General features: G+C 40.0%; 1 protein-coding gene across 1 annotated transcript in view; it reads left to right on the forward strand.

The window, feature by feature from the left end:
- The first annotated feature begins 647 nt into the window (after positions 1-647).
- The window catches only part of LOC149173766 (putative leucine-rich repeat receptor-like serine/threonine-protein kinase At2g24130), a 28,977-nt gene continuing 5,048 nt past the window's right edge, over positions 648-24,576 (forward strand). The window contains exon 1 of the mRNA XM_089428001.1: positions 648-947. Within this exon, the coding sequence (XP_089284127.1) occupies positions 683-947 (265 nt within the window). The 5' untranslated portion in view covers positions 648-682. The remainder of the gene's footprint in view (positions 948-24,576) is intronic.

Here is a 24,576-nt window from a genome sequence, read left to right on the forward strand (position 1 = left end):
TTAAGTTTGGGAATCTAAAATATCGGATGCCTTCAAAATTTGTGTTCAAATTTGAATCCGAAAACTTTGCGAAAATATCTCATCACCCATAAAGTTTTGATGGATCCATTGATTCTTGATTATCGGACTTCAAAAAATTTGTATCTCGTGAAATGTGTTCAAATTTAAATTTGAAAAGGTGGGTTAAGTGCCCCTAATATCATATGGACAAATCTAATACCTATTACACGATCTGGATTCTGGTAAGGCATCTTCCTCGCCAACTCGTTCATTGTGTGAAAACGTCAATGTTGAGAATGAAATTAATCATTTATTCGGTAGATATTCTTTTTCTCCATTCCGCGTAGTTTTTGGTTTCAAATAAAAAAAACCAAAAACTTCTATATTTTTTAAATAACTATAATCATCAATCCTACGAATGGTCGCTGTCAGCTGAGAATTGAATTTGAAAATTACAATCCTACCTAAAATTTAAGAGGTGACAGCTCATAAGTACACCGCCTGAAGAGTAGATGAGAATTGAATTCGTTGCTTCGAAGTCTTGCGTTCAAAATAAAAATAAAAAATAGCTGGTTCAAAATAAATCTATAAAAGCAGCCCTCCTGCTTCTGATAATTCAATTCAGATAGTCTTCTCTTGCTTCATGAAGTTGTGCTACACTCCTTCCCTTTCCTCCAGAATAATGAGAATATTTTTACTTTTCTGTTACTTGGTTCTCTTTGTCATCCCTTTTGTGTTCTCCACTGTTCGTCGCCACCCCCATCTCAGCAATGCTTCCGATAGCGAGGCTTTGCTGGGATTCATGTCTGCAGTAACGTATCACCCATCCCAATCGTTACCCACGACTTGGAAACGAAATGTTTCATTCTGCCAGTGGACTGGTATCGCATGCAGCCGGCGCAGACAGAGGGTGGTTTCTCTCAATGTTTCAAGCATGGGATTACATGGTACAATCTCTCCTCATCTAGCCAATCTCTCATTTCTTAGAATACTTGATCTTAGTAATAACAGTTTTCAAGGGCACATTCCCTACCAATTGGGAAATCTGTTTCGCCTGAAAATGCTTCGCCTGTCTATGAATAAACTGGAGGGTTCTATTCCGCCCACTTTGGGTGGGTGCCGCAGTTTGCGGAACTTCTCTATGTCCCATAACAATCTCATAGGAAAGATTCCGTCAGAACTATGTGTTCTGCCTAAGTTACAATACTTGGGCATAGCAATGAACAATTTGACAGGAACAATCCCAGCCTGCTTGGGAAACATATCCTCTTTGCAGCACATAATTTTGAATGATAACAACCTTCGCGGGAGTGTTCCCTCTGAATTGGGTATGTTAAGCCAGGTCAAGTTTATTTATCTGTGGAATAACTATCTCACGGGACAAATTCCACCTTCCTTTTCTAATTGTACCAATCTTCTAGTATTGTGTATAACTAATAACCAGCTTATTGGCCACATTCCCCCAGACTTTTGTAGCAAGAACAATCGGTTGACAGAACTCTATCTCGGTCTTAATCAGTTGAGTGGCAGCATCCCTGCTTCCCTCTCCAATTGTACGAAGCTTCAAAGACTGGAATTAGGCCATAACAAGCTCAGCGGAGTAGTGCCCATGGAATTGGGTAAGTTAACTCAGCTCCATAAGATCACCTTAACCGATAATCAACTAGTTAGCGGCAGCACCACAGGTTTGCCCATTCTTACTGCTCTCGCCAACTGCTCCACCTTACAACATATAGAACTATCCTATAATCGCCTCACGGGACGTTTGCCCTCTTCTATCGGCCTCCTGTCTACAAAAATGGACTTCATAAGCTTGGCAAATAATGAATTAACAGGGGAAATACCTCCACATATAGGAAACCTCACCAGTTTAACACTACTCGCTTTAGATGGCAACTATTTTACAGGGGCAATCCCGTCTTCACTTATTATGCTTGAAAAGTTGGAAAGGTTATATGTGGGAGGTAACAATTTACAAGCAAACATTCCTATTGCAATTGGGCAACTCAAAAGGTTAGGTGTTTTAGATCTCCAGAAAAGTTACTTTTCTGGAAATATTCCTGATTCTATTACCCATCTCCAGCAGCTAAGATATCTATATCTTAATGAAAACTAGTTATCGGGTAATATACCTGCAAATATAGGGAAATGTGAGAATATGTTATTGCTAGATCTATCATACAACAAGCTTAGTGGGTATATACCTCTAGATGTTGCAGGGCTGGCAAATTTAGCCTTTTATTTCAACCTTTCAAACAATTTATTACATGGCCCCTGTTGGCTAGTTGAATTGTTTATTGATTAAACATTCAAGTACCACATGGAAAGTTTTTTTATTGCAAAGGCTACCGCGTACTGTATGTATTTAATCTTAAAAGCATTAAAAAGTTGTAGTATATGTGATCCTTACGCTAAGTTATCACTGTACTGATAAAATGAAAGTAATTAATTAAAATTACAAATTTGAAAAGCAAAATGATGGATGCTCTGTTGGCAGAGGATTGGGACCTTATCCTCCAAGTGAGGATGTTCAACACCTGCCTTTGTAACCAGACTGCTAACACACACTGCACTCTAATTCATCGGTGAAATATCCTTGCACAACTTCAAGCAATGAATGAAACAGAGTACTAGCAAAGCGGAAATACCAGAGGTAATGTTACAGAATCCAAACAGAGTACCAGCGGAAAGAAACTATCACACACTTACACACTTTAACAGAAAAGTAAATGGATGAATCTTGTGAGGAAGGCGGGCCCAGTCCCTCTCACAAGATTCCCCAGAACACGAAGGCTAGATTAAGTGCTAAGAATAATTTTCTATTCATCTGCCAAAAGATTCAAGTACAATAAAGTTCAGACTTGCTGAACAGATTACACATTAACCCCATTCTAATGTAGATGTCTCCTCTTTATAGAGGAGACATCTATTACAATAGATTATTACAGTTCATTCAGTTAACCCATTTGATCAAAAATAAGAGTTACAGACCGCTGTTACAACAGTATAACAACATATTCTTTCTTAAGTTCTGGCTGTTACACAGCTGGTAACTGTCTTCGACCGTCTTCTTGGGATCTTCGCATTCCTTTGCCGTTTTCCCATGCTGTTCCTGATTTAAGCAATGGTAACTGTGTTCTACCCGCTTTAGATAGCTGCAGATCGTGCCAGCGTTCTTCAGATAGTTGCCGGTTGTTATTCCCAGCTGTTGCAAAATAGTCTGCTTTAGATAATTGTTGTTGCTGATTGTAGCAACTGCGTAGTTGCTGCTTCTGGTGTTGCAGCAACTGCGTAGTTGTTGTTTCTGGTGTTGCAGCAACTGTGTGGTTGCTGTTTCTGGTGTTACAGCAACTATAAATTATAACTCCTGCAGGCTTAAGACAATTACTTGGCAACTTAGTCAGCTTTTCAAAGATAAATATAAAGATACTCACGAATATGCAATGAACAATTAAACATATAGATATGTGGAAAGTCACTTCGTACCTTGGGGTGATTAAGTCATTATGTAATAAAAGCTTACAACTTATGAATGAAAAGGATAATATTAAGGCAAAAATATAAGGTCAAAATAGGTCAATTCTGAGTCCTAACATCCCCCCCAACTGAAGAGATTGCATGCCCTATGCAATGGCTACTCTGAGTCTGAGTCGGCGTACTGGGATGAACAATGTAGATTACTGAGACAATAGTTATAGGAAGTGGCATCAAACTTCTTCCTGAATCCACAGGCAGTCTGTATTTGCTTCCATGCTGCTGCTTCTTCCCTGCTGGACAATCCAAACTGTCCTTTATATTGTTCACCAGACAGCCATAAAAGTGGAAATCTAAATCTGTAACCCATCCAATTTTCAGCACAGTGCTGCATGCAATTAACATAATGAGGTACCCTTGAGAGTGCCACCTGCAAATTAGGTGGATTATAAGGGTGATATTCCTGCCTTTCCTTGGGACAGTTTTCCCAAAACAGTTTGTTTGCCTTGACAGCCAAGGATGCCTTAGTCTTTACATAATGCTGACAGTCTTTCAGGACCATTGCTTGCAGTTGCTTAACATGGTCCTTCATTTCAGGATCACTTACCATTCTCAGGGGTTGTGCAATAAAGGTGGATGCGTTCTGTGGTTCAGCTCTAATCCACAGAAGACAATTCTGTTCATTATGTTGAGCTAAGGCAAAGGCGTTCTGCCATGTAAGTTGATTAGCTAAAAAGGAGATAAAGGCTCTCAGCTGTATGTCGCCGACTACAGGTATCATATTCATATTTCTTTCTTCGGACATGGCTTTATTATGGAGATAGAGCTCGCATAACAAATGCTGATCATTTTTAGACACCCCTGCAAAGGTTTGCATAAACTGCTCTGACGTAACTACCTGATGAGGTCTACCTTCTTTGACAACCTTTATCTGCAAAAATGTGAGTCTTTCCCTCAAAAATGTTGCATAATTAAAAGAGGGTTTCCTTGTAGCAAGTAATCTTTGGAACAATTCAAACATCTGGGTCAATCTGGCTTTGATTTCCTTGATTTCTTTATACTGGACTCTGCACTGCTCAAGTGCTTCCCAGTTCTTGTATGCATAACTAAACCAGATCCCTTTCTGCTGTTGGAACGCCTTGCCTTGCGACTGCTCATATTCCCTCCACCACTGTCCCTTTAATGCTTCAAAACTATCTGTTTCTGTGCATACATCAGTAACGGAGGGAAGCTCTGTCTGTGTAAAGGCATCCACAAGGATAACCTACTCTGTAGGAATAGCCTGGGATGATCCAACATCTTTTTCTTCATTTCTGGCTAGTGTCTCTTCTTCTTGTTGTACTGATTCATTTTGTTCCATGGTGATTTGGGTGGGCCGGGGTGAGTCTGTGCCTTTTTCCTCATTTCCTTCTTCTTCTTCTTTTTCCTGATTTTCTTCTTCTTTTTCTGCTTTCTGATTTTCTTCTTCTTTTTCTGCTTCCTGATTTTCTTCTTCTTTTTCTACTTCCTTGGCAATTTGAATAGAGATGGGTGAGTCCAATTTTTCTTCATTTTCTCCTGAAACTATTTCTTTTTCCTCCATAACAGTTTGGGTAGGCCGGGGTGAGTCTATACCTTTTTCCTGATTTTCTTCTTCTTCCTCTCGTTCCATGACACTTTGAGTGGGCCGAGATGAGTCTGTGTTTTCTTCTGCATTTCCTGATTCTTGTGTAACTACTTCTTCCATAGAAATTTGGGTAGGCCGAGGTGAATCTGTACTCTCCTCTTTCTCATTCCTTGTTTCTTCCTGCATAGTTTCTGGGGAACTTGCTGGTTCTTGTGTGTCAGCAAGCCCTTCTGCTTGTTCTTGCGCAATCTCTGGAGAACTCACTGGTTCTTGTGTAGCAGTAAGTTCTTCTGTTCGGACCTGTGCAGTTTCCGGGGAACTTACTGGTTCTTGTGTGTCAGTAAGCCCTTCAGCTTGGTCTTGTGCAGTTTCTGGGGAACTTACTGGTTCTTGTGTGTCAGTAAGTTCTTCAGTTTGGTCCTGCATATTTTCTGAAGAGCTTGTTGATTCTTGTGTGACAACAGGTTCTTCTGTCTGCACTTCTTCTGGAGTACCTGTTGGTTCTTGTGTGACAACAGGTTCCTTTATTTCAGCAGAGGATTGTGGCATCTCCGTCTGTGTAATAGCAGACTCTTTCGTTTCATCAACAACATCAGATGCTTCCTTCATTGGCTCTGCCACTACCTTATATCCTGCCTGAGTGTATATTTCATCACAATTGGTACACACATATTCATTATCCTTACTTTTCTCTGCTACAGACGCTACTCGTGCTAAAACATGCAGGCTAAATTCATTCTGATATGCTTCCGTAACCCTTATTATTTCCTCCTGATAGTCTTGAATCTGAGATTTCAGGAATTCAATTTCTTCCTGTAGGGCAGGTATGGTAGGCTGGTCCTGCGGAGCAGTAGATTCCAATGGAGGCAGAGGTTGTGTTTCATCATTCTGATCAGTATTCCCCACAGGTGGTTCTTGTGTGTCACCTGGAGTAGTGGCTGTTTCTTGTGTTGCAGCCACTTGGTCACTATTATCTTGGGTGTCGGCAGCTGGTTCTTGTGTGTCAGCTGCCTTAAAGTATGATGTCACGAAGCTATGAACACTCTGCATCTCAGCTTCCGAGGGTGAGGGAGAGGAGTTTTGAGGACTGGTGGGAGTGCGGGTCCTTATAGTGATGGGCGGTGAACTGGGGGAATTAGGAGATTTAGCTGCTACCGATGACCGAGTTCTTCTCTTTGGTAGAGAAGCAGGGAATTCAGGCATTTTTCTCTTTAGGCTAGCTTTCTTTAGGATGGGGACAGTAGCCGGAGTAGCAGGTGCCTTAGTTGAAACCCTGGTTCTCCTTCTTTTCAATGGTGTTTTATTTTCCTGCTGCCTTTTTCATTTAAGCAAGGTAATGGGGATATTGTCATCGGAGTCATCAGTAGAAATACCAAGTATGGGAATGGAAGGATTGGTTCCTTTGGGAGATGGGGTTGTTCTTGTGGCATTCTCAGCAACTTACGGGGGTGTTTGCTGGATTTGTTCAGGAATGTGCTCCGCTTGCTGAGGGTTTTCCAGAGGGATTTGTTCAGGCATATCCTCCGTTTGCTGAGGAAGTTCTTCATCTTGCTGAGGTATGTCCTTAGCTTGGTGAAGAATTTCCTCTTCTTGGTGAGGAATTTCATGTTCCGGCTGTGGAATTTCTGCCTCCTGATGGGGATTAATGGGGGGTGGAGGGTTATTTAGAGCGAGGGATCTATTAATCAGCAATTGGGCTAAGCGGTGGTGTTTTAAGGAAACTAGTGGATGCTTCGCTTTCACAGCATAATGTGACATATTTTGGAGACAACCCAATAGATAATATGACATGTTTATTAACTGGCCATTTCTCAAATGATTTAACAGGACGAAATCGTGCTGGTAAATTACCTGGTAGCGGCCTTCGCACGTCAGATATTGCTTGACAAATTCAGCGACTTTCGGCCACGGTTGAGGTAACGACCGAAGTGCTATGCCTATGCCTTTGGGCTCTACCTGCTCGTCTGGTCGGAGAAAATCTTGTTGCGCATTAAGAATCAGGTGCTTTCTGCTGAACCACCGTGTGCCATTAGCTGGTAGCCCGGTAACTTCGGCTATGATTTCCTCCGTGACTGGAACTTGAATTCCCTGGACGACAGAGAATCCTTCTGTTAAATTGCATGCGAATTCAAGGACTTGCTGCTTGTCAAAGTCCGGAAGTCTCCTGAAGTACTCTATCCATCCCGCTTGCAAGAAAATTTGATAAATCTCCGGAAAGAGTTCAAGGACTGCTGTCGAGCCAGGCTCATGTGTAATGAGGGTTCTTCCCATAGCTGTTGTTTCAGTAACTTTCAGAGTTCAGAGCCGAGCTTCCAATTTCAGTTTAGAGTAGAACGTCGCAAATGGTAACATGTTGTGATAGGGTGGCTTTTACATATTACCGGGAGAGTTAAGGGTGGCGGTAGTTGGCGTGGTATGTCATTATGAGAGTTGCTTTGGTAATCCCCCCCTACGTGTCAACGATATGATTGGAAGTACAATGATTTGATAGTCCTATCAACTTCTCCGCATTATCTACTATTTAATGTCCATACATAATCATGCGTACCTTCGTATTTTACCTTTTTGATTGCTGCGTCAAAAAGTCTTGTCTTGTCTTGTGCTGGATCATAATGATTACCGCAGATCTACAAGCATGGGAATACCGGTGATTTGTAATGATAATGACGGGAAGTGATAGTAGGGTGCTGTAATCATCACAAGAAGTGGTATCTTTTATCAAAATTTGTTCCTTGGGGCTGAAGTGGTAAGACTGGCGTTTTCGTACATGAAGTAATCTGCTGGGAAAGATATTCTGTGATCGGGAAGTGATGTTGTAGCACCGGGATTGGTGTTGCAGCCACGGAAAATTGCTGATGTGGCAACAGGAAATGATGTGAGACGTTTGTAAAAACGGGAATTGTGCTGGAGCAATAGGAATGATGTTGCAGCAACAGAGAATGGTGTTGCAGCAATGGGAGTGGTGTTGCAGCAACGTGAAATGGTATTGCAGTAACAGGGAATGGTGTTGTAGCAACGGGAGTGGTGTTGCAGCAACAGGGAAATGGTGTTGCAGCAACAGGAGTTCCGAGTCCGCAAAATAATTCCTTTGAAACTTTTGTTCTCAGCTACTTCCCGGGCCAAAATCTGCAAAATACTGAAATGTAATATCGCAATCCTTGGCAGGATTTATTAGTTTCTTAAAAAAAGAATATCTAACCTAAAAAAAATTACATAAATAATAGAAACTCAAGTGCTTTGAGGGACAGCAAATTCCCCTGGAAAAGGATACTGTTTTATTGCCATGCAAGTGGCTTTAAAATCTTCTTTGGAAACCGGCCGCTGATATAACCGAAGTCGGTAGCCATTCACTAACAGTGGTGTTCTGCTTCCATCAATTGTTAAAAGTCTAACTGTTCCATTTGGGAAAACAACATCCACTTCATACGGCCCTAACCATCTTGTTCTCAGCTTCCCTTGAAAATTCTCAAAACGGGAATCATAAAGTAGAGCCCAGTTACCTTTCTGGAACTGTTTTTGCTTGATGGTTCTGTCATGCCATCTGCTCCTTTGTTGCTGTATCATAGTTGTTTGATGGACGGCATCCAGTCTTTTCTCATCCAATTCCTGCAGCTACTGCAACCTGGCTGTCTGTGCATCAGTTAAATCAAGGTTAACAGCCAAAGCAGTTCTTAAGGTTTTAATCTCAAACTCTACAGGAAAAATAACATTCTTTCCAAAAACTAATTCATAGGGTGAAAAGCCTGTTGTATTTCTCCAAGTGGTTCTATAGGCCCATAGAGCTTCAGGCAACCTCTGAAACCAGTCCCTTCTATTCTCCTTTATCGTTTTTGTTAAGATAGCTTCTATGACTTTGTTGGTACTTTCCACCTGCCCATTTGCTTGGGGGTGGTATGGTGTGGTCATTTTATGCTTGATATGATATTTTTGGAGTGTATCTTTGAAGCCATGAGAATTGAAAGGAGGTCCTCCATCAGTGACTAATTCTCTGGGTAGTCCAAATCTAACAAAGATTTATTCAAATAAGAATGTTAGTACCGCTTCTTCATTAGCTTTAATGAGTGCTTTGGCCTCTACCCATTTAGTCATGTAATCCGTGCATACTAAAATATAGACTCTTTCATTAGATGGAGGATTAATGGGACCTATGAAATCTAATGCCCATTTCTCAAAAGGTTCAAGAGTTACCTGGGGATTAAGTGGCATTTCATCCCTATGGTTAGGCTGGCCCATTCTTTGACAACTGTCACAAGCCTTCACATATTTTCTAGCATCTTTAAAAAGTGATGGCCAATAATAACCCATTCTAAGTACCTTGTGTGCTGTTCTTTTGTCTGCAAAATGTCCTCCACAAGGGCCATCGTGACAAGCTTTCAGTATATCATAAATCTCGTCTTCCCCAATGCATCTCCGGATTTCTTGATCTATTCCTGTGTGGAACAGACACCCGCTTATCCAGCTGTACCTAGCACTTTGCTAGATGATCTTTCTTCTTTCCCTGTGTGATAGGTGTGATGGTAATTTTCCTGCAACTAGATAATTGGCAATGTCTGCATACCAAGGTGAGTGAGCAGATACTGCAAATAAATACTCATCAGGAAAGGAATCATCTACTGGAGCATTTTCATCAGTTTTTAAACGAGAAAGGAAATCATCAACTACATTTTCTTTACCTGGCCTATCTACAATTGTAATGTCAAATTCCTGCAACAGTAATAACCATCTGGTGACTCGGGCATTTGTAACTGATTTATTCATTAAATACTTAATGGCCGAGTGATCAGTATGCACAAAGGTAGTGTAGCCAGTAATATAATGTCTAAATTTGTTGATAGCATAAATAACTGCTAGAAATTCCTTCTCAGTAACTGTGTAATTTAGCTCAGCTGGTGTCATGTTCTTGCTGATAAAATAGATGGCATAGGGGAGACTGTTTTCTTCCTGACCCAGGACAGCTCCAATTGCCGTGTCTGAGGCATCAGAGGAGATATGAAAGGGTAATGCCCAATCAGGTCCTCTCAAAATGGGAGCTGCGGACAACTGATGTTTAAGTTTATTGAATGCATTTTCACAATCATCAGTCCACTTAAATTCAGCATTTTTCATTAACAACACAAATAGAGGAGAAGCTATTTTGGAAAAATCCTTAATGAATCTTCTATAATATCTGGCATGTCCTAGAAAGCTTCTTACATCAGTTTGTGTTTTGGGGGTAGGGAGGTCCTGAATTACCTGTATTTTAGCTGGATCGACTTGAATTCCTAAAAATGAAATAAAGTGACCCAATACAATACCTTGATTCATCATCATATGGCACTTTTCAGTGCTTAAAGCAAGGTGTGCTTCTATACACCGCTTAAGTACTTTTTCAAGATTTTGCAGTGCATCCTCAAAGGTCACTCCATAGGGAGTAAAGTTATCCATAAATATTTCCAATGAATCATTTAACATATCAGAAAAGATCCCTATTACCGCTCTTTGAAATGTTGCTGGAGCGTTACATAGCCCAAATGGAAGTACTCTGTAAGCAAAGGTCCCCCATGGGCTAGTAAATGTGGTTTTGTCCTGGTCCTGGGGTGCAATCTTAATCTGATTATATCCACTAAACCCATCCAAGAATGAAAAGAATTTCTTACCTGCTAAATTATCCAATACCTGATCAATAAATGGTAAATGGAAATGGTCTTTTTGGGTGGCTTTATTCAATGCTCTGTAATCCACACATACTCTCAATTTCCCATTTTTCTTGGGTACAATTACAAGTGGGGAGACTCACTCACTATCAGATATCGGGTATATAAATCCTGCATTCAAGAGTTTTTGAAGTTCCTCCTTGACAATTTCTCTAAGGTTCGGGTTCATTCTTCGCTGGGGTTGGCAGACTGGCCGGGATCCCTCCTTAATATAAATACGGTGAGTGCATAGTTCAAGGGAGATCCCTTTCATATCTGTGTAGTCCCATGCAAATGCCTCTTTATTTTCTTGGAGTAACTTTATTAATTTCTGTTTTTCATTATCAGTCAAGTCAGGATTTATATTTAATGTTTTGCCAGGTTCAATTTCAATTGTTGTACTTTTGGAAGGGCTGCCTACTGCTGTGTGAAATAAGTTTTCATCTTTCATGTTCTGCTGGGATTCAGATTCTAAGATTGCAGTGAAGTGATTATATGTTTCAGGGCTGACCGAAGAGGGTTCAGAAATAAAGCTGCTGATTAATTCATCTTCGGTGGAGTCCTTAAAAGTCAAAGCTTGTCCAATAGTTAATATAGGTTGGGTCTCTTCATCCTCATAGTCTACCCATACAGAATTGTCATTATTAATCATGGGTGTAGCATGAGGATAGAGGGTAAGCTGTTTGGTTTCCTGTCCATTAGAGATGGTCATTGATCTAGATCTACAGCTGATGAAAGCATCTGCTGTAGCCAACCAAGGTCTCCCTAGAATCAACGGATGACCCCCCAACTTTGTTTTAGTTTGTAACACCACAAAGTCAACCGGGTAATTCCAGGATTCTACAGAGATTATGAGATCTTCAATGACCCCTTCGGGTTTAATTGTAGAATGGTCAGCCAACTCTAAGATAGTTAGAGTTTCCCTGATAAAGTTTTTTAACTGGAGCAATTGTGCTGTTTCGAGTGTCATAATATTTATTGCAGCTCCTAAATCTACTAGGACTTTAAAGATAAAGGTTTTTCCGACCTGGACTGTTACTGTAGGGTGACCAGGGTCACCATACTTCACAAGATAATATTTTTCGGTCATTAAAGCAGTTAATTCTCCCATCACATGAACTGTGAAGGGATCCTTAGTCTTCCTTCTAGGCTTTTTTATACAAATGTCTCTAATAGTTCTAGCATAAATATGAACATCCCTTAATGCTTGCAATAATGAGATTTTAACATACAAGTTCTGTAGCTCTCCTAAAAGGTTAAAGGTAGGTTGTTCAGGTGTTTTAGTGAGAGCCAACCGTTTAAGGAATGGTGGATCTATTGTTTGATCATTATTATTAGGTGTTGATTCTGCTGTTTCAGCATTATTGTTAGCTGGTTTCTCTTTTCTAGCTTCTTCTTTGTCAGAGTCAGTAATATCATCTATAATGGGTTCAACAATTCTCCCTGAGCGAAGATGAATATCATTACATTGCAGGGGAGAGACAGGCTGATTTTGAATGTCAATAACTTGCAGGGCTTTATTATTATTCGGATTGGGGTTAGGTTGCACAGGCAGCTGCGGTCTCATTGCCTGGTTATTCTGAGGAGTATTAGATGGTAAGGAAAGAGACTGTTGTTGTTGAGGAAATGGTATTTGTTGGGCTGCCCAGTTTGGATTCCATTGATTAAAATACGGTTGCTAGGGAGCCCAAGGATTCCATATAGTAGGATCAGGAAAAGGAAGATTTGGTTGCTGCATAAGTGGAAAATTCATTGTATTAAAGGGTGGGTACTGCATTTGGTTCATGGGTGGGTAGTTTGTTTGAAAAGGAGAGTTATTATTCCAACGATTGAATGCTGTGTTAGAGCTCATACCTTGTCTTTGTGGCCATTGCCTCCTCTGTGTCATCAGGTACACTGCTTCAGTCTCTTCTTCGGTTGACTGCAGCGCTGCTTTGATTCCAGGCAAAGAGGGGCATTGCTGTGTTTCATGGTCCTTCTCGCAGATTGTGCAGATAGGTATCTTATCTAGTGGGCATTCTCTGAGTGGGTGTTTTTCTCTGCATTTGGAACAGAAAATAGCTAGAACAGCTTCTACTTCCGCCTGTTTCTTCTTAACCTGTAGAGCATCAATTTGTGAAGCAAAAGAACTTAGCATCTCAGTTTTAAATTCTTCCAATAAGTTACCTATTTCAGCTCTTGTTGCTCCTCCACTGGCTGACTTCTGAACTCTTGAATACACATTATCTCTGCTTTTTGATCTGCCTGCTGCTCCCCTTGAACATCTCATGCAGAGATTAATAATTTCATCAAAGGGTTCTTTGGAAATGTCCCCTTTTCCAAGCATGTTCAACATGTCCAGGCAGTCATCTCTTACCCCTTTCAGCGATATGGTTTTTAAAATATCTTACTCATATTAGGATGATCAGACCGCTGCAGATTATACTGTAATCTTTCCACAAAATCTTCCAAATTCTCGTCCTCTTTCTGAACCATTTTAAACAATTCTTCCTTCCTTTCTCTTGTCCGGCAGTAGTCTTGATACTTGGCCAGAAATCCCTCTTTCATCTGGTCCCAGGTGGTGATTGCCTGAGCTCCTAAGCTCATAAACCACCTCAACGCATTCCCTTTTAGTGTTGCTGGAAACAGTTTTAGCTTTTGCTTAGGACTTATATAATCATAACTTCTACATAGTATGTCGAATTCAAAAAGGAATTCATCCGAGTCTTCAGAGGATAACCCATGAAAGTTGGGTAATGCCGAGAGTGGAATGTTTTTCATGGGGGTTGTTCCTCTCGGGAGCTCCCCAATAGGGAATTCCAGGGTAGAGAGCGAGTTTTCCCCTCTTCCTTCTGTTCTGTTATCCTCCATTGGTCTTTTTCCTGAATCACTTGCTTTATCTTCTCTGTCTTTTGTTTCTTCAGGTTCTTCTACCGGTTCCTCAGTGTATTCTGGTTCTTCCAGCTTTCTTTCAGTCCTATTACTTCCTCCGTCTGTCGGTCTGTTTGTGAGGAATACTGGATCTGAGGTCTCCGGGAACTTGTCCTTTGTGATGTTTCAGCCTTTGAGATGATTTCGTCAATATAAGTGTTTAGTCAATTTAGTGTTCCTAAATTGATGTCATTAATTGTCAACCCGGGGCTCGTAAGCTAATGAAGTGAAGGTGTACTATATGTACTTAAGCAACCTCTTAGAGCTTTTTGTCGTTTGAGGTGTTGTTTGTGGTTAATTTATCTTCCTAAAATGGAGTGGTGATTTATAAACAGATGAGTGATGGTGTGTGTAAGGTGAATTCTAGATGAGTGAGAGTGTGTGATTAGTGATTTCTAACTACTTGCTGAAAATGAAAAGCTTGAAAGAAATAAATAAATTGAAATGACTTTGAAAGCAAAGAACCACTTTCTAATGGCATTAGACACCATTCATGCTGCTGCAAATAAAAGGTAAGAAAATCACTTAAAAGACCAATGATAAAGTTTATCTCTTCCTAACTCTCTGCCTCTAACACATAGTACTGTGTAAGACACGATTAGGAAGTAGCTAAAGATAAGTCTAAGAAGTGATAAAAATGAGAAAAATCTACTTTAAAGACTAGTTATGATGTTCAGCTCTCTCTAACTCTTTGCCTCTAACACATAGTACTGTGTAAGACACGATTAGAAAGTAGTTAAAGATTAGTCTAAAAAGCACCCAAAGCCAGCTGCAAGTTATTAGTATTCTGATCCCTAAAAGATAGACAATTTATGATAAAGAGATCATTCATATGTTAGCAGACCACTTTGAGAAATAAAACTAAAAATCAGCTATGAAAATAAAGTAAAGGCAGCAACTTAGAATCTGTCAACTGAAACTACCACTAGATATAAAGCAAATTCACAAACACAAAAGCAATCCCGGGTTAAAAACCTGCAAAAGAACAATGCTGATCAGCTTAAAATAAAGGCTGCAAATGAAATAACATGAAAGTAAATTACGTTGTACATGTTTCAAGAAAAGGAAATGCTGAATAGAAATAAGGAAATGCTGAACATAAAATACTATACAAGGCTAACATGAACAGGGGCCCTCCATTCATATCATCCAAAGAAGACTCAGAGAATTGTAGACTTCAGAACAACACTGTTTCTATTACTCCATGTGCAGAAAAATACAGTCAAGAGTGCTAGAACAACACTATAAAAACATAGTCTTCAAATTCTCTAAATGATAACAAGTTTATAAAATGCAGCAACTAAAAAGTAACCTTAAGCGTATGCACACGCTATTTTTTATAGGCATCTGAAAGACGGCCTAATGCGTACAGCAAAAACTGAAAAACAACTAACTGTCATGCGTAATTAAGGTTCATAACACGTCATAAGTCTGCGTGGATGAGCTGGAGGTTCTGGTCGTTATGGGCATTGAATCCAGAGTTGGATTATGTCCCCCACGGCCTGCATAAGACGGACAAGTCACCGTTTGAATTGACATGACCCAACAGCTTACGTATCACCGTTAAGCTGCCTTTGTTGACCGTAACTTGACCCTCGTTGACCGGAGGTACAGATGACGTGGATGGCTGAACAGATAGCACAGGAACCTCGAGCACCTTGATTCCTAAGTGCCCATGTGGCTCATTTGGCAAAATGACACGTGGAACCTTGAGATTAACAAAAAGGCTGCGGGATCATCAGATGGCTGCGGAATCAGCAGATGGCTGTGGAATGCCTGTAAATATGTCAAAATCTAAACAAAATAGTCACACATTAGCAAAATCCCTTAATCATGCTTAAAGTCATATAATGTAATGATCTGGGTTGGTTTGCAAGGAAAATGAGGCAAAAGTGAGAGATGAATGAGGGAAAACTGTAAGTAATGGTGGATAATCAAGTGTAAAGTAGAGGCTCTACATACCCCCACTACGAGGGTATTGCATGTCCTCATGCAATCAAAAACATTGCTCAGTCCACCTGCTGGGATGCCTCTGCCAAGACATCCAACCTTCTCTTCTTTCTCTGTGTGGCCACATTGATTCTTGGTCTTTTCATCAAACACCTGAATTTCAGATTGATTAAAGCTCTGTTTAATTTTCTGCATCTCTTCTTGAGCTTTTTGTTTTCCTTTTGCCACAGGCCCATATGAAGCATGGTGTTATCTTGGACCATCTTGTCCACATTGCCCTGTATCTTCAGTTTTTCATTTTCTTGTTTGATGTGGCGATTTAGTACCTCTAGCTCAAATATTTCCTGCTTCAATGATTGGACTTGCTGCTCCAAAGGTTGAGCAGTGCTTGGCCCAGCCACTGCTTGTTCTAGCGTCTCCAGGTAATTATAAACTTTCTGTTGATCAGGGTCAACCTCCGGTGACCGCTTTGAGCTAGGCTCATACTGAAATTCAGATCCATGTTCAAATTCAGGCTCATGCTCAAATTCAGGCTCATGCTCAAAAGGACTTTCCTCACGTGGAGGACTGGTCTCAACATACTCAGCGTGTGGAGAACTTTTCTCAAAGTCAGGTTTTGTAGCACCTTTTTGAGGTGTGCTCAAGTCAATGAAGAATGACTGTTTACCCTTTGTGGCCCCCTTTTTGTTTTGTAATCTGCTGCTCCTTCTCACGGAGGTGGTACTCTGTTTTTCTTTTTGTACTTTTTGCTTTTGTTTTTCCACCTTCTTGGAAAGGGCAGTTTCATGGAGTTGGGCCAACCTTTGTGCTAAGGGCTGAGTGTCTTCTTCACTAGAGTTCTCAGGAGTAGCGTAAGTTTCTTGAGCTACAACTTTGCCTTTATCTTTCTTTTGTTTCATCCTACTCTCTTTTCTCTTTTGAGCAACTTCTTGGGCAAGTTCTGAGAGGGTTTCTGTGATGATTCCTTGAGCTGTTTGATCAGTGTCCACAGCAGGCTCAGGATCAATTTCATGTTCAGAATGATGTACATCAGTTTCTTCTTCAATCTGTTCTTGGACAGTTTCCTCTTGGACAACAGTTTCAGGGGTAGCCTCTTTTCTTTTTCTTCTACTCTTTCTAGGCACAGAGGTTTCTCCTGCTTCTTCAAAATGGTTTCTCACAAGAAATTTCTCCCAGGTATCTCTTTTTGCTTTCAACTGTTCCTCAACTAGCATCTTAACAAGACCATGATGGTACAGATGTGGTTCAATGTTTGTCGGGTTCCTTTGGGCAATTGAACACATTTTTCTAAGACTTGAGAGTAGAAAATATGGAAGATTAATATCATCTCCTAAGAAATGCATCATGACTTTGACATGGTAAACATATAAAACTCCAAACCTTCCCTCACAAGTAAAGAATTTTTGCACTAATAACAGTAAAGTTGTCCATTCTTCCTTGACATAAGTAACAGGAATCCCTTTTGTAAAAATGCTGGTATCCATACCTGGGTTCTTCAAGATTTGCTTCCACTGTTGGTCTTGTACTGATCGGTTTTTAAACCATCTTTCTCCAGTTTGTGGGAGTGAAGTGGCCTGTGCTATGCTGCTCTCAGTGACTGTAAACTTCAGGTCCCCTATCTCCACTTGATTGTCTTTATCTCTGAAGGAACGTGCAAAGGCCTTCGTAACCTCTCTGTGGTAACCTCTGAATTTCTGGATGCATTGGAGCCAGTTTGCTTTCTGCAAAGCGTCTTTAACTTGAGGATATCCCTCCAGAAATTTTGAACCCTCGGGTTCTACTCTCAAGAGTTTACCCATTGGCTCTACGGCTCTGTTCTTAAAACTTTTGGAAAAGGGAGGTTACACGGCTTCAACAGTGGCCTTAACACAGTGAATTTACGGCTTTGTTCTAAATCAAAAGGCTACACGGCTTCAACAGTGGCCTTAACACCGTAATTTTACGGCTCTAATGTAACAGCCGTAACACTGATAACCAGAATTAGTAGAGAGGAAGACGTAAAACAGAGTGTGGCTAAGGTAGCAGCGTAGTGAGCACAGCGGAATAAGGGAAATATGGAAATGAAACAGCGTGAATGGAATGATATGAGCGTATGAGGGTTATGAAATGATGGGTAGAAACGGTTAGGTCCTTAGGCTTCGGTCATAGGTTTACACTTGGCTGCGGGATTATGACTTAGAGAGACGTAGTACAGTAGTCTACGTCACTTAGGTACGAAAACCTTAATGGAGGAGCAGCCGCAACTGAGTTTCAAAATCGTGATGAATCATGACCGATGAGTGGGGAGAATACGTGGATTTTTGGTCGAATGATGGGAAAACTGGTAATCATTACATTAAATGGCAAGAAACATAACCCCGGAAACTTTGCAAAATGAGATAACCGTAAGTTTAGGATTTAGATCATACCTCAGATTCACGCTTGGATTGCCTTTGATCATTTTCCACTAACCCTTCATTGTTTTATTGCTGTTGCATGACTCTTTTCCACTTATTGTTGATGACTTCTGAACTGTAAATTTCTTTTCAAACAGACTGTGTTTTTTTTTTTTATGCAGGTGCAGAGAGCTGCGGAATCGTTAGATGGCTGCAGAATCTCCAGATGGCTGCGGAATCTGCAGTGGTACCCTCCGGCTGCACAAAATAACTTTAGTTGTCTAAAAAAAATGACTTTATTGATGGAATGAAATGTAATGAATGAATTAATGAATGGATGGATGGATGGAAAGAAATGAGGTGAGGTGAGAGTGATTAAATGAATGAGATAGTGAATGAGGTGGATGAAATGGCGAAATGAGATGGAAGAGAGAGATTTTTTTTTTTTTTTGGAAAACATGAGGTGTCAGGTGACCCTGATTTTCACCTCAGGTTTTCTGCATGAGACTGCCAATCAGAGATTGGTTTTCAGGCTCATACTTTTTTTTTTTTTTCTTTTTTTTTTTTCCTTTTTTTTTTTCAAAAACCAAAGATTACGCTGATGGAGGAGAAGAATCCTTCTCCACCAACCGGATTGCAGAATCTTCTTTAAACAACTTGACAAACTCTTCTTTTGAGAATAGCTTTTGAAAGATTTTCAAGCGGTGGCCATTCACAATAAGAGGAGTATGAAATTCATCAATAGTTTTCACTCGAACGGCTCCATTGCTAAAGACTTCATCAATCTCATATGGCCCAAGCCAATGAGTTTGAAACTTTCCTTTGAAGTCCTTAAACTTTGAATCAAACAATAGAGCCCAATCTCCTTTCTGAAACTTTCTTTCTTTGATATGACGATCATGCCATTTAGATCTTTGGTGCTGAACTAGATCGGTCCTTAGAATTGCATCTTTTCTTACTTCATCTAGCTCATTTAGCTGGTCCATTCTGTGTCTTTGAGCTTCTGAGAGGCTCATTCCCAATTGGACTGCCATCTTGAAGGTCTTGATTTGGAACTCAATGGGGTGCAGGACTTCCTTCCCATAAACAAGTTCATAGGGAGAATGTCCTGTTGTGTTCTTCCATGTAGTCCTATAGGCCCATAAGGCTTCAGGGAGCCTTTCCGCCCAATCTCTTCTATGAAGATGAACAGTCTTGGTGATAATGTCTTCAAGAACTTTATTGGTAGATTCCACTTGGCCATTGGATTGCGGATGGTAGGGAGTGGATGTTCTGTGCTTGATCTTATATTCCTCCATCAGCTTCTCCATCAATTTAGATGTAAACTGGCTGCCCTGATCTGTCACAATTTCCCTTGGGACACCAAAACGAGTGAAAATATCCTCAAAAAGAAATTGAACAACTGAATTTTCAGTGGCAGAAGGCAATGCTTTTGCTTCTACCCACTTAGTAACATAATCAGTACAAACTAGTATATACTTCTTTTGCTTTGATGGTGGATTAATTGGTCCAACGAAATCTAGAACCCATTTCTCAAAGGGTTCGATGCATACCTGAGGTTGTAGAGGCATTTCATTTGAAGGAGTTGGTTTCCCAACTCTTTGGCAGCTGTCACACCTTTTAACATACTGTTTTGCATCCTTAAAGAGAGAAGACCAATAATATCCTAAAGAAAGGATTTTATAGGCTGTCCTCTTGTCAGCAAAGTGCCCGCCGCATGGTTCATCATGACATGCCTTAAGGATGTCAGGCATTTCATCTTCCCGAACACACCTTCTGATTATACAATCTGGCCCTGTTTTGAACAATTCATTAGAAATCCAAGAATAATGTGCACTCTCCTGAATGATTTTCCTTTTCTCATTAGGAAATAAGTGTAGAGGAAGCTTCCCTGTAACAAGATAATTAGCCATATCTGCATACCAAGGAGTCTTGGTAGTCACTGCAAACAAGTATTCATCTGGAAACTTAGCTTCTACTGGAGAATCCTCATTAGTGTTTTGGATTCTAGACAAGAAATCAGCTACTGTGTTTTGTTTTCCAGGTCTATCTAACACAGTAATGTTGAATTCTTGTAAAAGCAAAAGCCATCTTGTAACTCTACCATTAGTGACAGGTTTGTTCATTAAATATCTTATGGCAGAGTGATCAGTATGGACAAAAGTTTCATAGTCGGTTATGTAGTGTCTAAACTTGTTGATTGCATGTACCACAGCTAAGAACTCTTTTTCTATAACAGTATAATTTAACTCAGTAGGAGTCAAATTCTTACTTGTGTAATAAATGGCATAAGGGATCAAATCCTTTTGTCCCAAAACAGCTCCTAGAGCTGTATCTGAAGCATCAGTAGAGATGTGGAAAGGGAGTTTCCAATTTGGCCCCCTTAAGATGGGTGCTTCAGATATTCTAGTCTTTAAAGCTTCAAAGGCAGATTGACACTCAGGATCCCATTTAAACTCACAGTCCTTGGTAAGCAATTTGAAAAGAGGGGATGCTATCCTAGTGAAGTTTTCAATAAATCTTCTGTAATACCCAGTAAACCCAAGAAAACTTCTAACATCCTTCTGGCAATTTGGAACAGGTAACTTAGAGATGACTTCAACTTTGGATCTATCAACCTTAATCCCATCTCCTGAAATATGATGTCCTAAAACAATCCCTTCAGTAAACATCATAAAACACTTTTCATGACTTAAAAAAAGATTTGTTTCCTTACATCTTACCAGTACTTTTTCCAAATTTTCCAAAGCTTCTTCAAATGTATTACCATAAACTGTGAAATCGTCCATGTATACCTCTACACAATCATGAATCAGATCTGAAAAGATTCCTAATACAGCCCTTTGAAATGTAGCGGGTGCATTGCACAATCCAAAAGGGAGTACTCGGTAGGCAAAAGTTCCCCAAGGACAAGTAAATGTGGTTTTGTCTTGATCTTCAGGTGCTACCTGAATTTGATTATACCCACTAAAACCATCCAAGAATGAGAAATACGTTTTACCTGCTAAAGTGTCTAGTACCTGATCAATAAAAGGTAGAGGGAAATGATCCTTTAAGGTTGCCTTGTTCAATTCTCGATAATCAATGCAAACTCTCCATTTACCATTCTTTTTGGGCACTATAACCAAGGGAGAAACCCATTGGCTATCTGAAATGGGGTAAATGAAGTTTACCTTGAGCAATTTCTGAAGTTCTTCTTTCACGATTTCCCTAAGGTTTGGATTCATCCTTCTTTGTGGTTGCCTAATAGGTCTGCTGTTTTCTTCAATATAGATGTGATGAATACAAGTCTTAGGATCGATTCCTTTCATGTCAGTGTATTCCCATGCAAAGGCAGTGGAATGTTTTTGCAACAGTTTAGTTAATTCTTCTTGTTGTGGTCTTCCCAAGTTTTTGTTAATGTTCAATGTTTTTCCTGGAAGGATTTCAACTGTAGAACTACCAAACTCTTCCATTGAGAAGAGAGACATCTGTCTAGAGGAGAGATATTCAATGTCTGCATCTAACTGAAACTGTGTAGAGTCATATTCTAAAGGTATTTCAAAATTTTCTAATGTATTTAGAATTTGACTATCCTCACTGATCTCAGAGATGGTTAGAACAGGTTGAATAGTATCTTCATCCTCTACCCATTCATCTTCTCCTATTTCTGTTATAGCTTTTGCTGGGGGATACAAGTTGAATTTCTTGGTGGAATTACCATCTGATATATACATGTCCCCAGACCTACAGCTTATGAAAGCATCAGTTGTGGCCAGCCAAGGTCTTCCTAAAATAAGAGGATGTCCTCCTAGATTATTCTTGGGAGTTAAAATCATAAAATCAACTGGATATTCCCAAGAATCTAGAGAGACTGGAATATCTTCCAATACACCATCAGGTTTAATGATTGATCTGTCTGCAAGCTGCAGCAAAGTAGGTGTAAAGAGAAGGTTAGGAAGTTTTAACTGATCCATGGTCTGTCTACTCATGATGTTGATCGCGGCTCCTAAGTCAATCAAAGTATTTGGGATTTCAACCCCATTAATATGAGTTTTGACAATAGGGCTACCGGGATCTACATATTTTTGCATGGTAATCTTTCCCATCATTATGTCTGCAATTTTTCCAACTAGATGTATCCTTTTAGTATCTCTGGTTCTTTTTCCTGTTTTCTTCAAACTCAACTCCTTTATTGTCTTTGCTAGAATGGGAATTTCTTTAATGGCTTGTAACAAGGGGATCTTGATACAGACATTCTTCAATTCATCTAGGAAACTATAGTCAGACACCCATATCTGTTTTTCCACTCCTTTGTCAATTTGCAATCTTTCAGGAAAAGGAGGTGTAGCTAAAGGTGTAGGTTGCTCAACTATGGGAGTTGTAGAGATTGATTCTTTTTCTTTTTCTTTTTGGATATTTTGGTTTTGAAGTGATACTTCAGAACCTTTATTGACTTTGAGAGATTCTTCCTCAGAAATGCTTGGTTGTTGAACACTTGTGGAAGGTTGATCTAAGATTCTACCTGATCTGAGTTGTACTTCATTGAGAGGAACAGCCATATAGGTAGGGAATGGTTGACCTTCCATCATGTAAGCATTTTGAGGGTTCCTATTATTTGGATTTGGTAATGGCTGAGAGGGAAGTTGATTTGATTTCTGCTGGGATTGAAGTGATAGTTGAGAATTTTGATTTTGTGGAGGAGGTTGTTGTTGTTGAGGGTATGGCAATGATAGTTGTTGACCTTGGTTTGGAAGTTGTGGAGCTTGCTGATTCTGAAATGATGGAGGATATTGATAGAATTGAGCAAATCTCCCATAAGGATTTTGCATGCTTTGCATCCATGCTTGAAAAGCATTTTGAGGTTGAGGCCAAGGTTGTTGCCAAGGATTCCAATTTGGTTGGGATTGAGAATTCATAGAGTTGTTAAACCCTTGATTCTGTTGTCCTTGCCAAGGTCTCCTTGCAATAAAACAGAGAGATTCAAGTGTATCTGGATCCTCTTGAAAGACTGCTTTGAGGCCAGGAATTGAAGGACAATCCTTGGTCTCATGAGTTTCTGAGCAAATTACACATGTTTCTACAACGTGTGCATCTAAGGGACATTCCCTTAAAGCATGTTTCTTTCTACACTTCGGGCAAAAGATAGTCAAAGCCTCAGCTTCTGCTTTTTGTTTATTGTGAATCTTAAGGGTATCAAGTTGTTCACTAAGACTCCCTAAGATGTCAGTTTTAAATTCATCAAGCATACTGCCGATTTCAGCCCTACTCACTGATCATGTTGCAGATTTATTTGCCCTAAGGAGAGAAGGATCTCTAGGCCCTTTTTGAGTTTTTGATTTGCCCCTTGAGAGATGGATACAAAGTTCTGCTATATCATTGAGAGAAAGTTGAGAAATATCCCCTTTCCCCATCATGTTTAAGATGTCTATCCATTCATCCCTAATGGCTTTTAATAAGAGGGCTTTTAAGGTCTCTTCATCCAAGGTACTCATTTTTGCTCTTTTCAAGTTATATTGAAATCTTTTAAGTAAATCTTCTAGACTCTCATCTTCTTTTTGTATCATTTTAAAAACCTCGTCCTTGTGATTAGTAGGCATACACTAGTCTAAATACCTATCCAAAAATGTCTGTTTCATCTCATCCCAAGTCCTAATGGATTGAGTGAGTAACCCCATGAACCATTTCAAGGCTTGATCCTTCAGTGTTGAAGGGAACAACTTGAGTTTCTGAGAGTCATCCAGGTAGTCATAAGTTCGACATACCACTTCAAACTCAAATAAGAATGTTTCAGGGTCCTCAGTCCTTAACCCATGGAAGTTAGGGAGGACAGATGGTGATATGTTTTTCATGGTGGTTCGGGAATCCTCATTAACAATGGGAAACCCAAATGAATTATCCCCATCTCTATTTCCTCCTCCAAGGGGACCTCTACCTCCATTATTGTTATTGTTATTTCCTCCTCCTCCTCTACCTCTACCTCTACCTCCTCCTTCTTCCTCTGCCATGATGATTCTCCTAGGGATTTCAAAATCTTCTGGTTCCTCTACAAAAGGTGAATGAGAAGAGATTTCTCCTTCTTCTTCAGATGATTCCAATTCCTCAATTACAATTGGTCTTCCTGTAGGAGAAAGAGAAGAGTCTCTTCCTGGTTCAAACTCAATAGAAGGTGTAGGAGAGTCAACTCTTGGCTCTTGAATTCTAGGAATTCTAGGACTAGGAGTTTCGGTTGGAGATAAGGGGGGTGTCTCTTGTCTATCCCTTGAAGCAGATGGACTTGTAAAAATTGAACTTCGAGCTCTAGCTAAAAACCTTCCTCTAGAATCTCTAGCTCTATGCATGTCATTTTTTATTATTTTTCTTCAAGTCAAGTTAATAGTTCTTTTTCTGATCTTCCAGTTCACTCTAGGTGCAAGAAGAGAGCATACTCAAGAAACTACCAAATCAATAACTTTCTCTTTTCTGATCCTCCAGATCACCTTGCAGTGCAAGAGGAGAGCATACTTTGATAGGTTATCAACTTCTTTCCTTGAAATTTTTATGTTTTTTTTCTAAGAATATGGCTACTTAATTTCACTTCCCCGGCAACGGCGCCAAAATGTTTAGTCAA

This window comes from Pinus tabuliformis, chromosome 4_2, assembly GCF_031772625.1.
Source record: "Pinus tabuliformis cultivar Carrire ecotype Pingquan chromosome 4_2, CPIR1, whole genome shotgun sequence".
NCBI classification, from domain to species: domain Eukaryota; kingdom Viridiplantae; phylum Streptophyta; class Pinopsida; order Pinales; family Pinaceae; genus Pinus; species Pinus tabuliformis.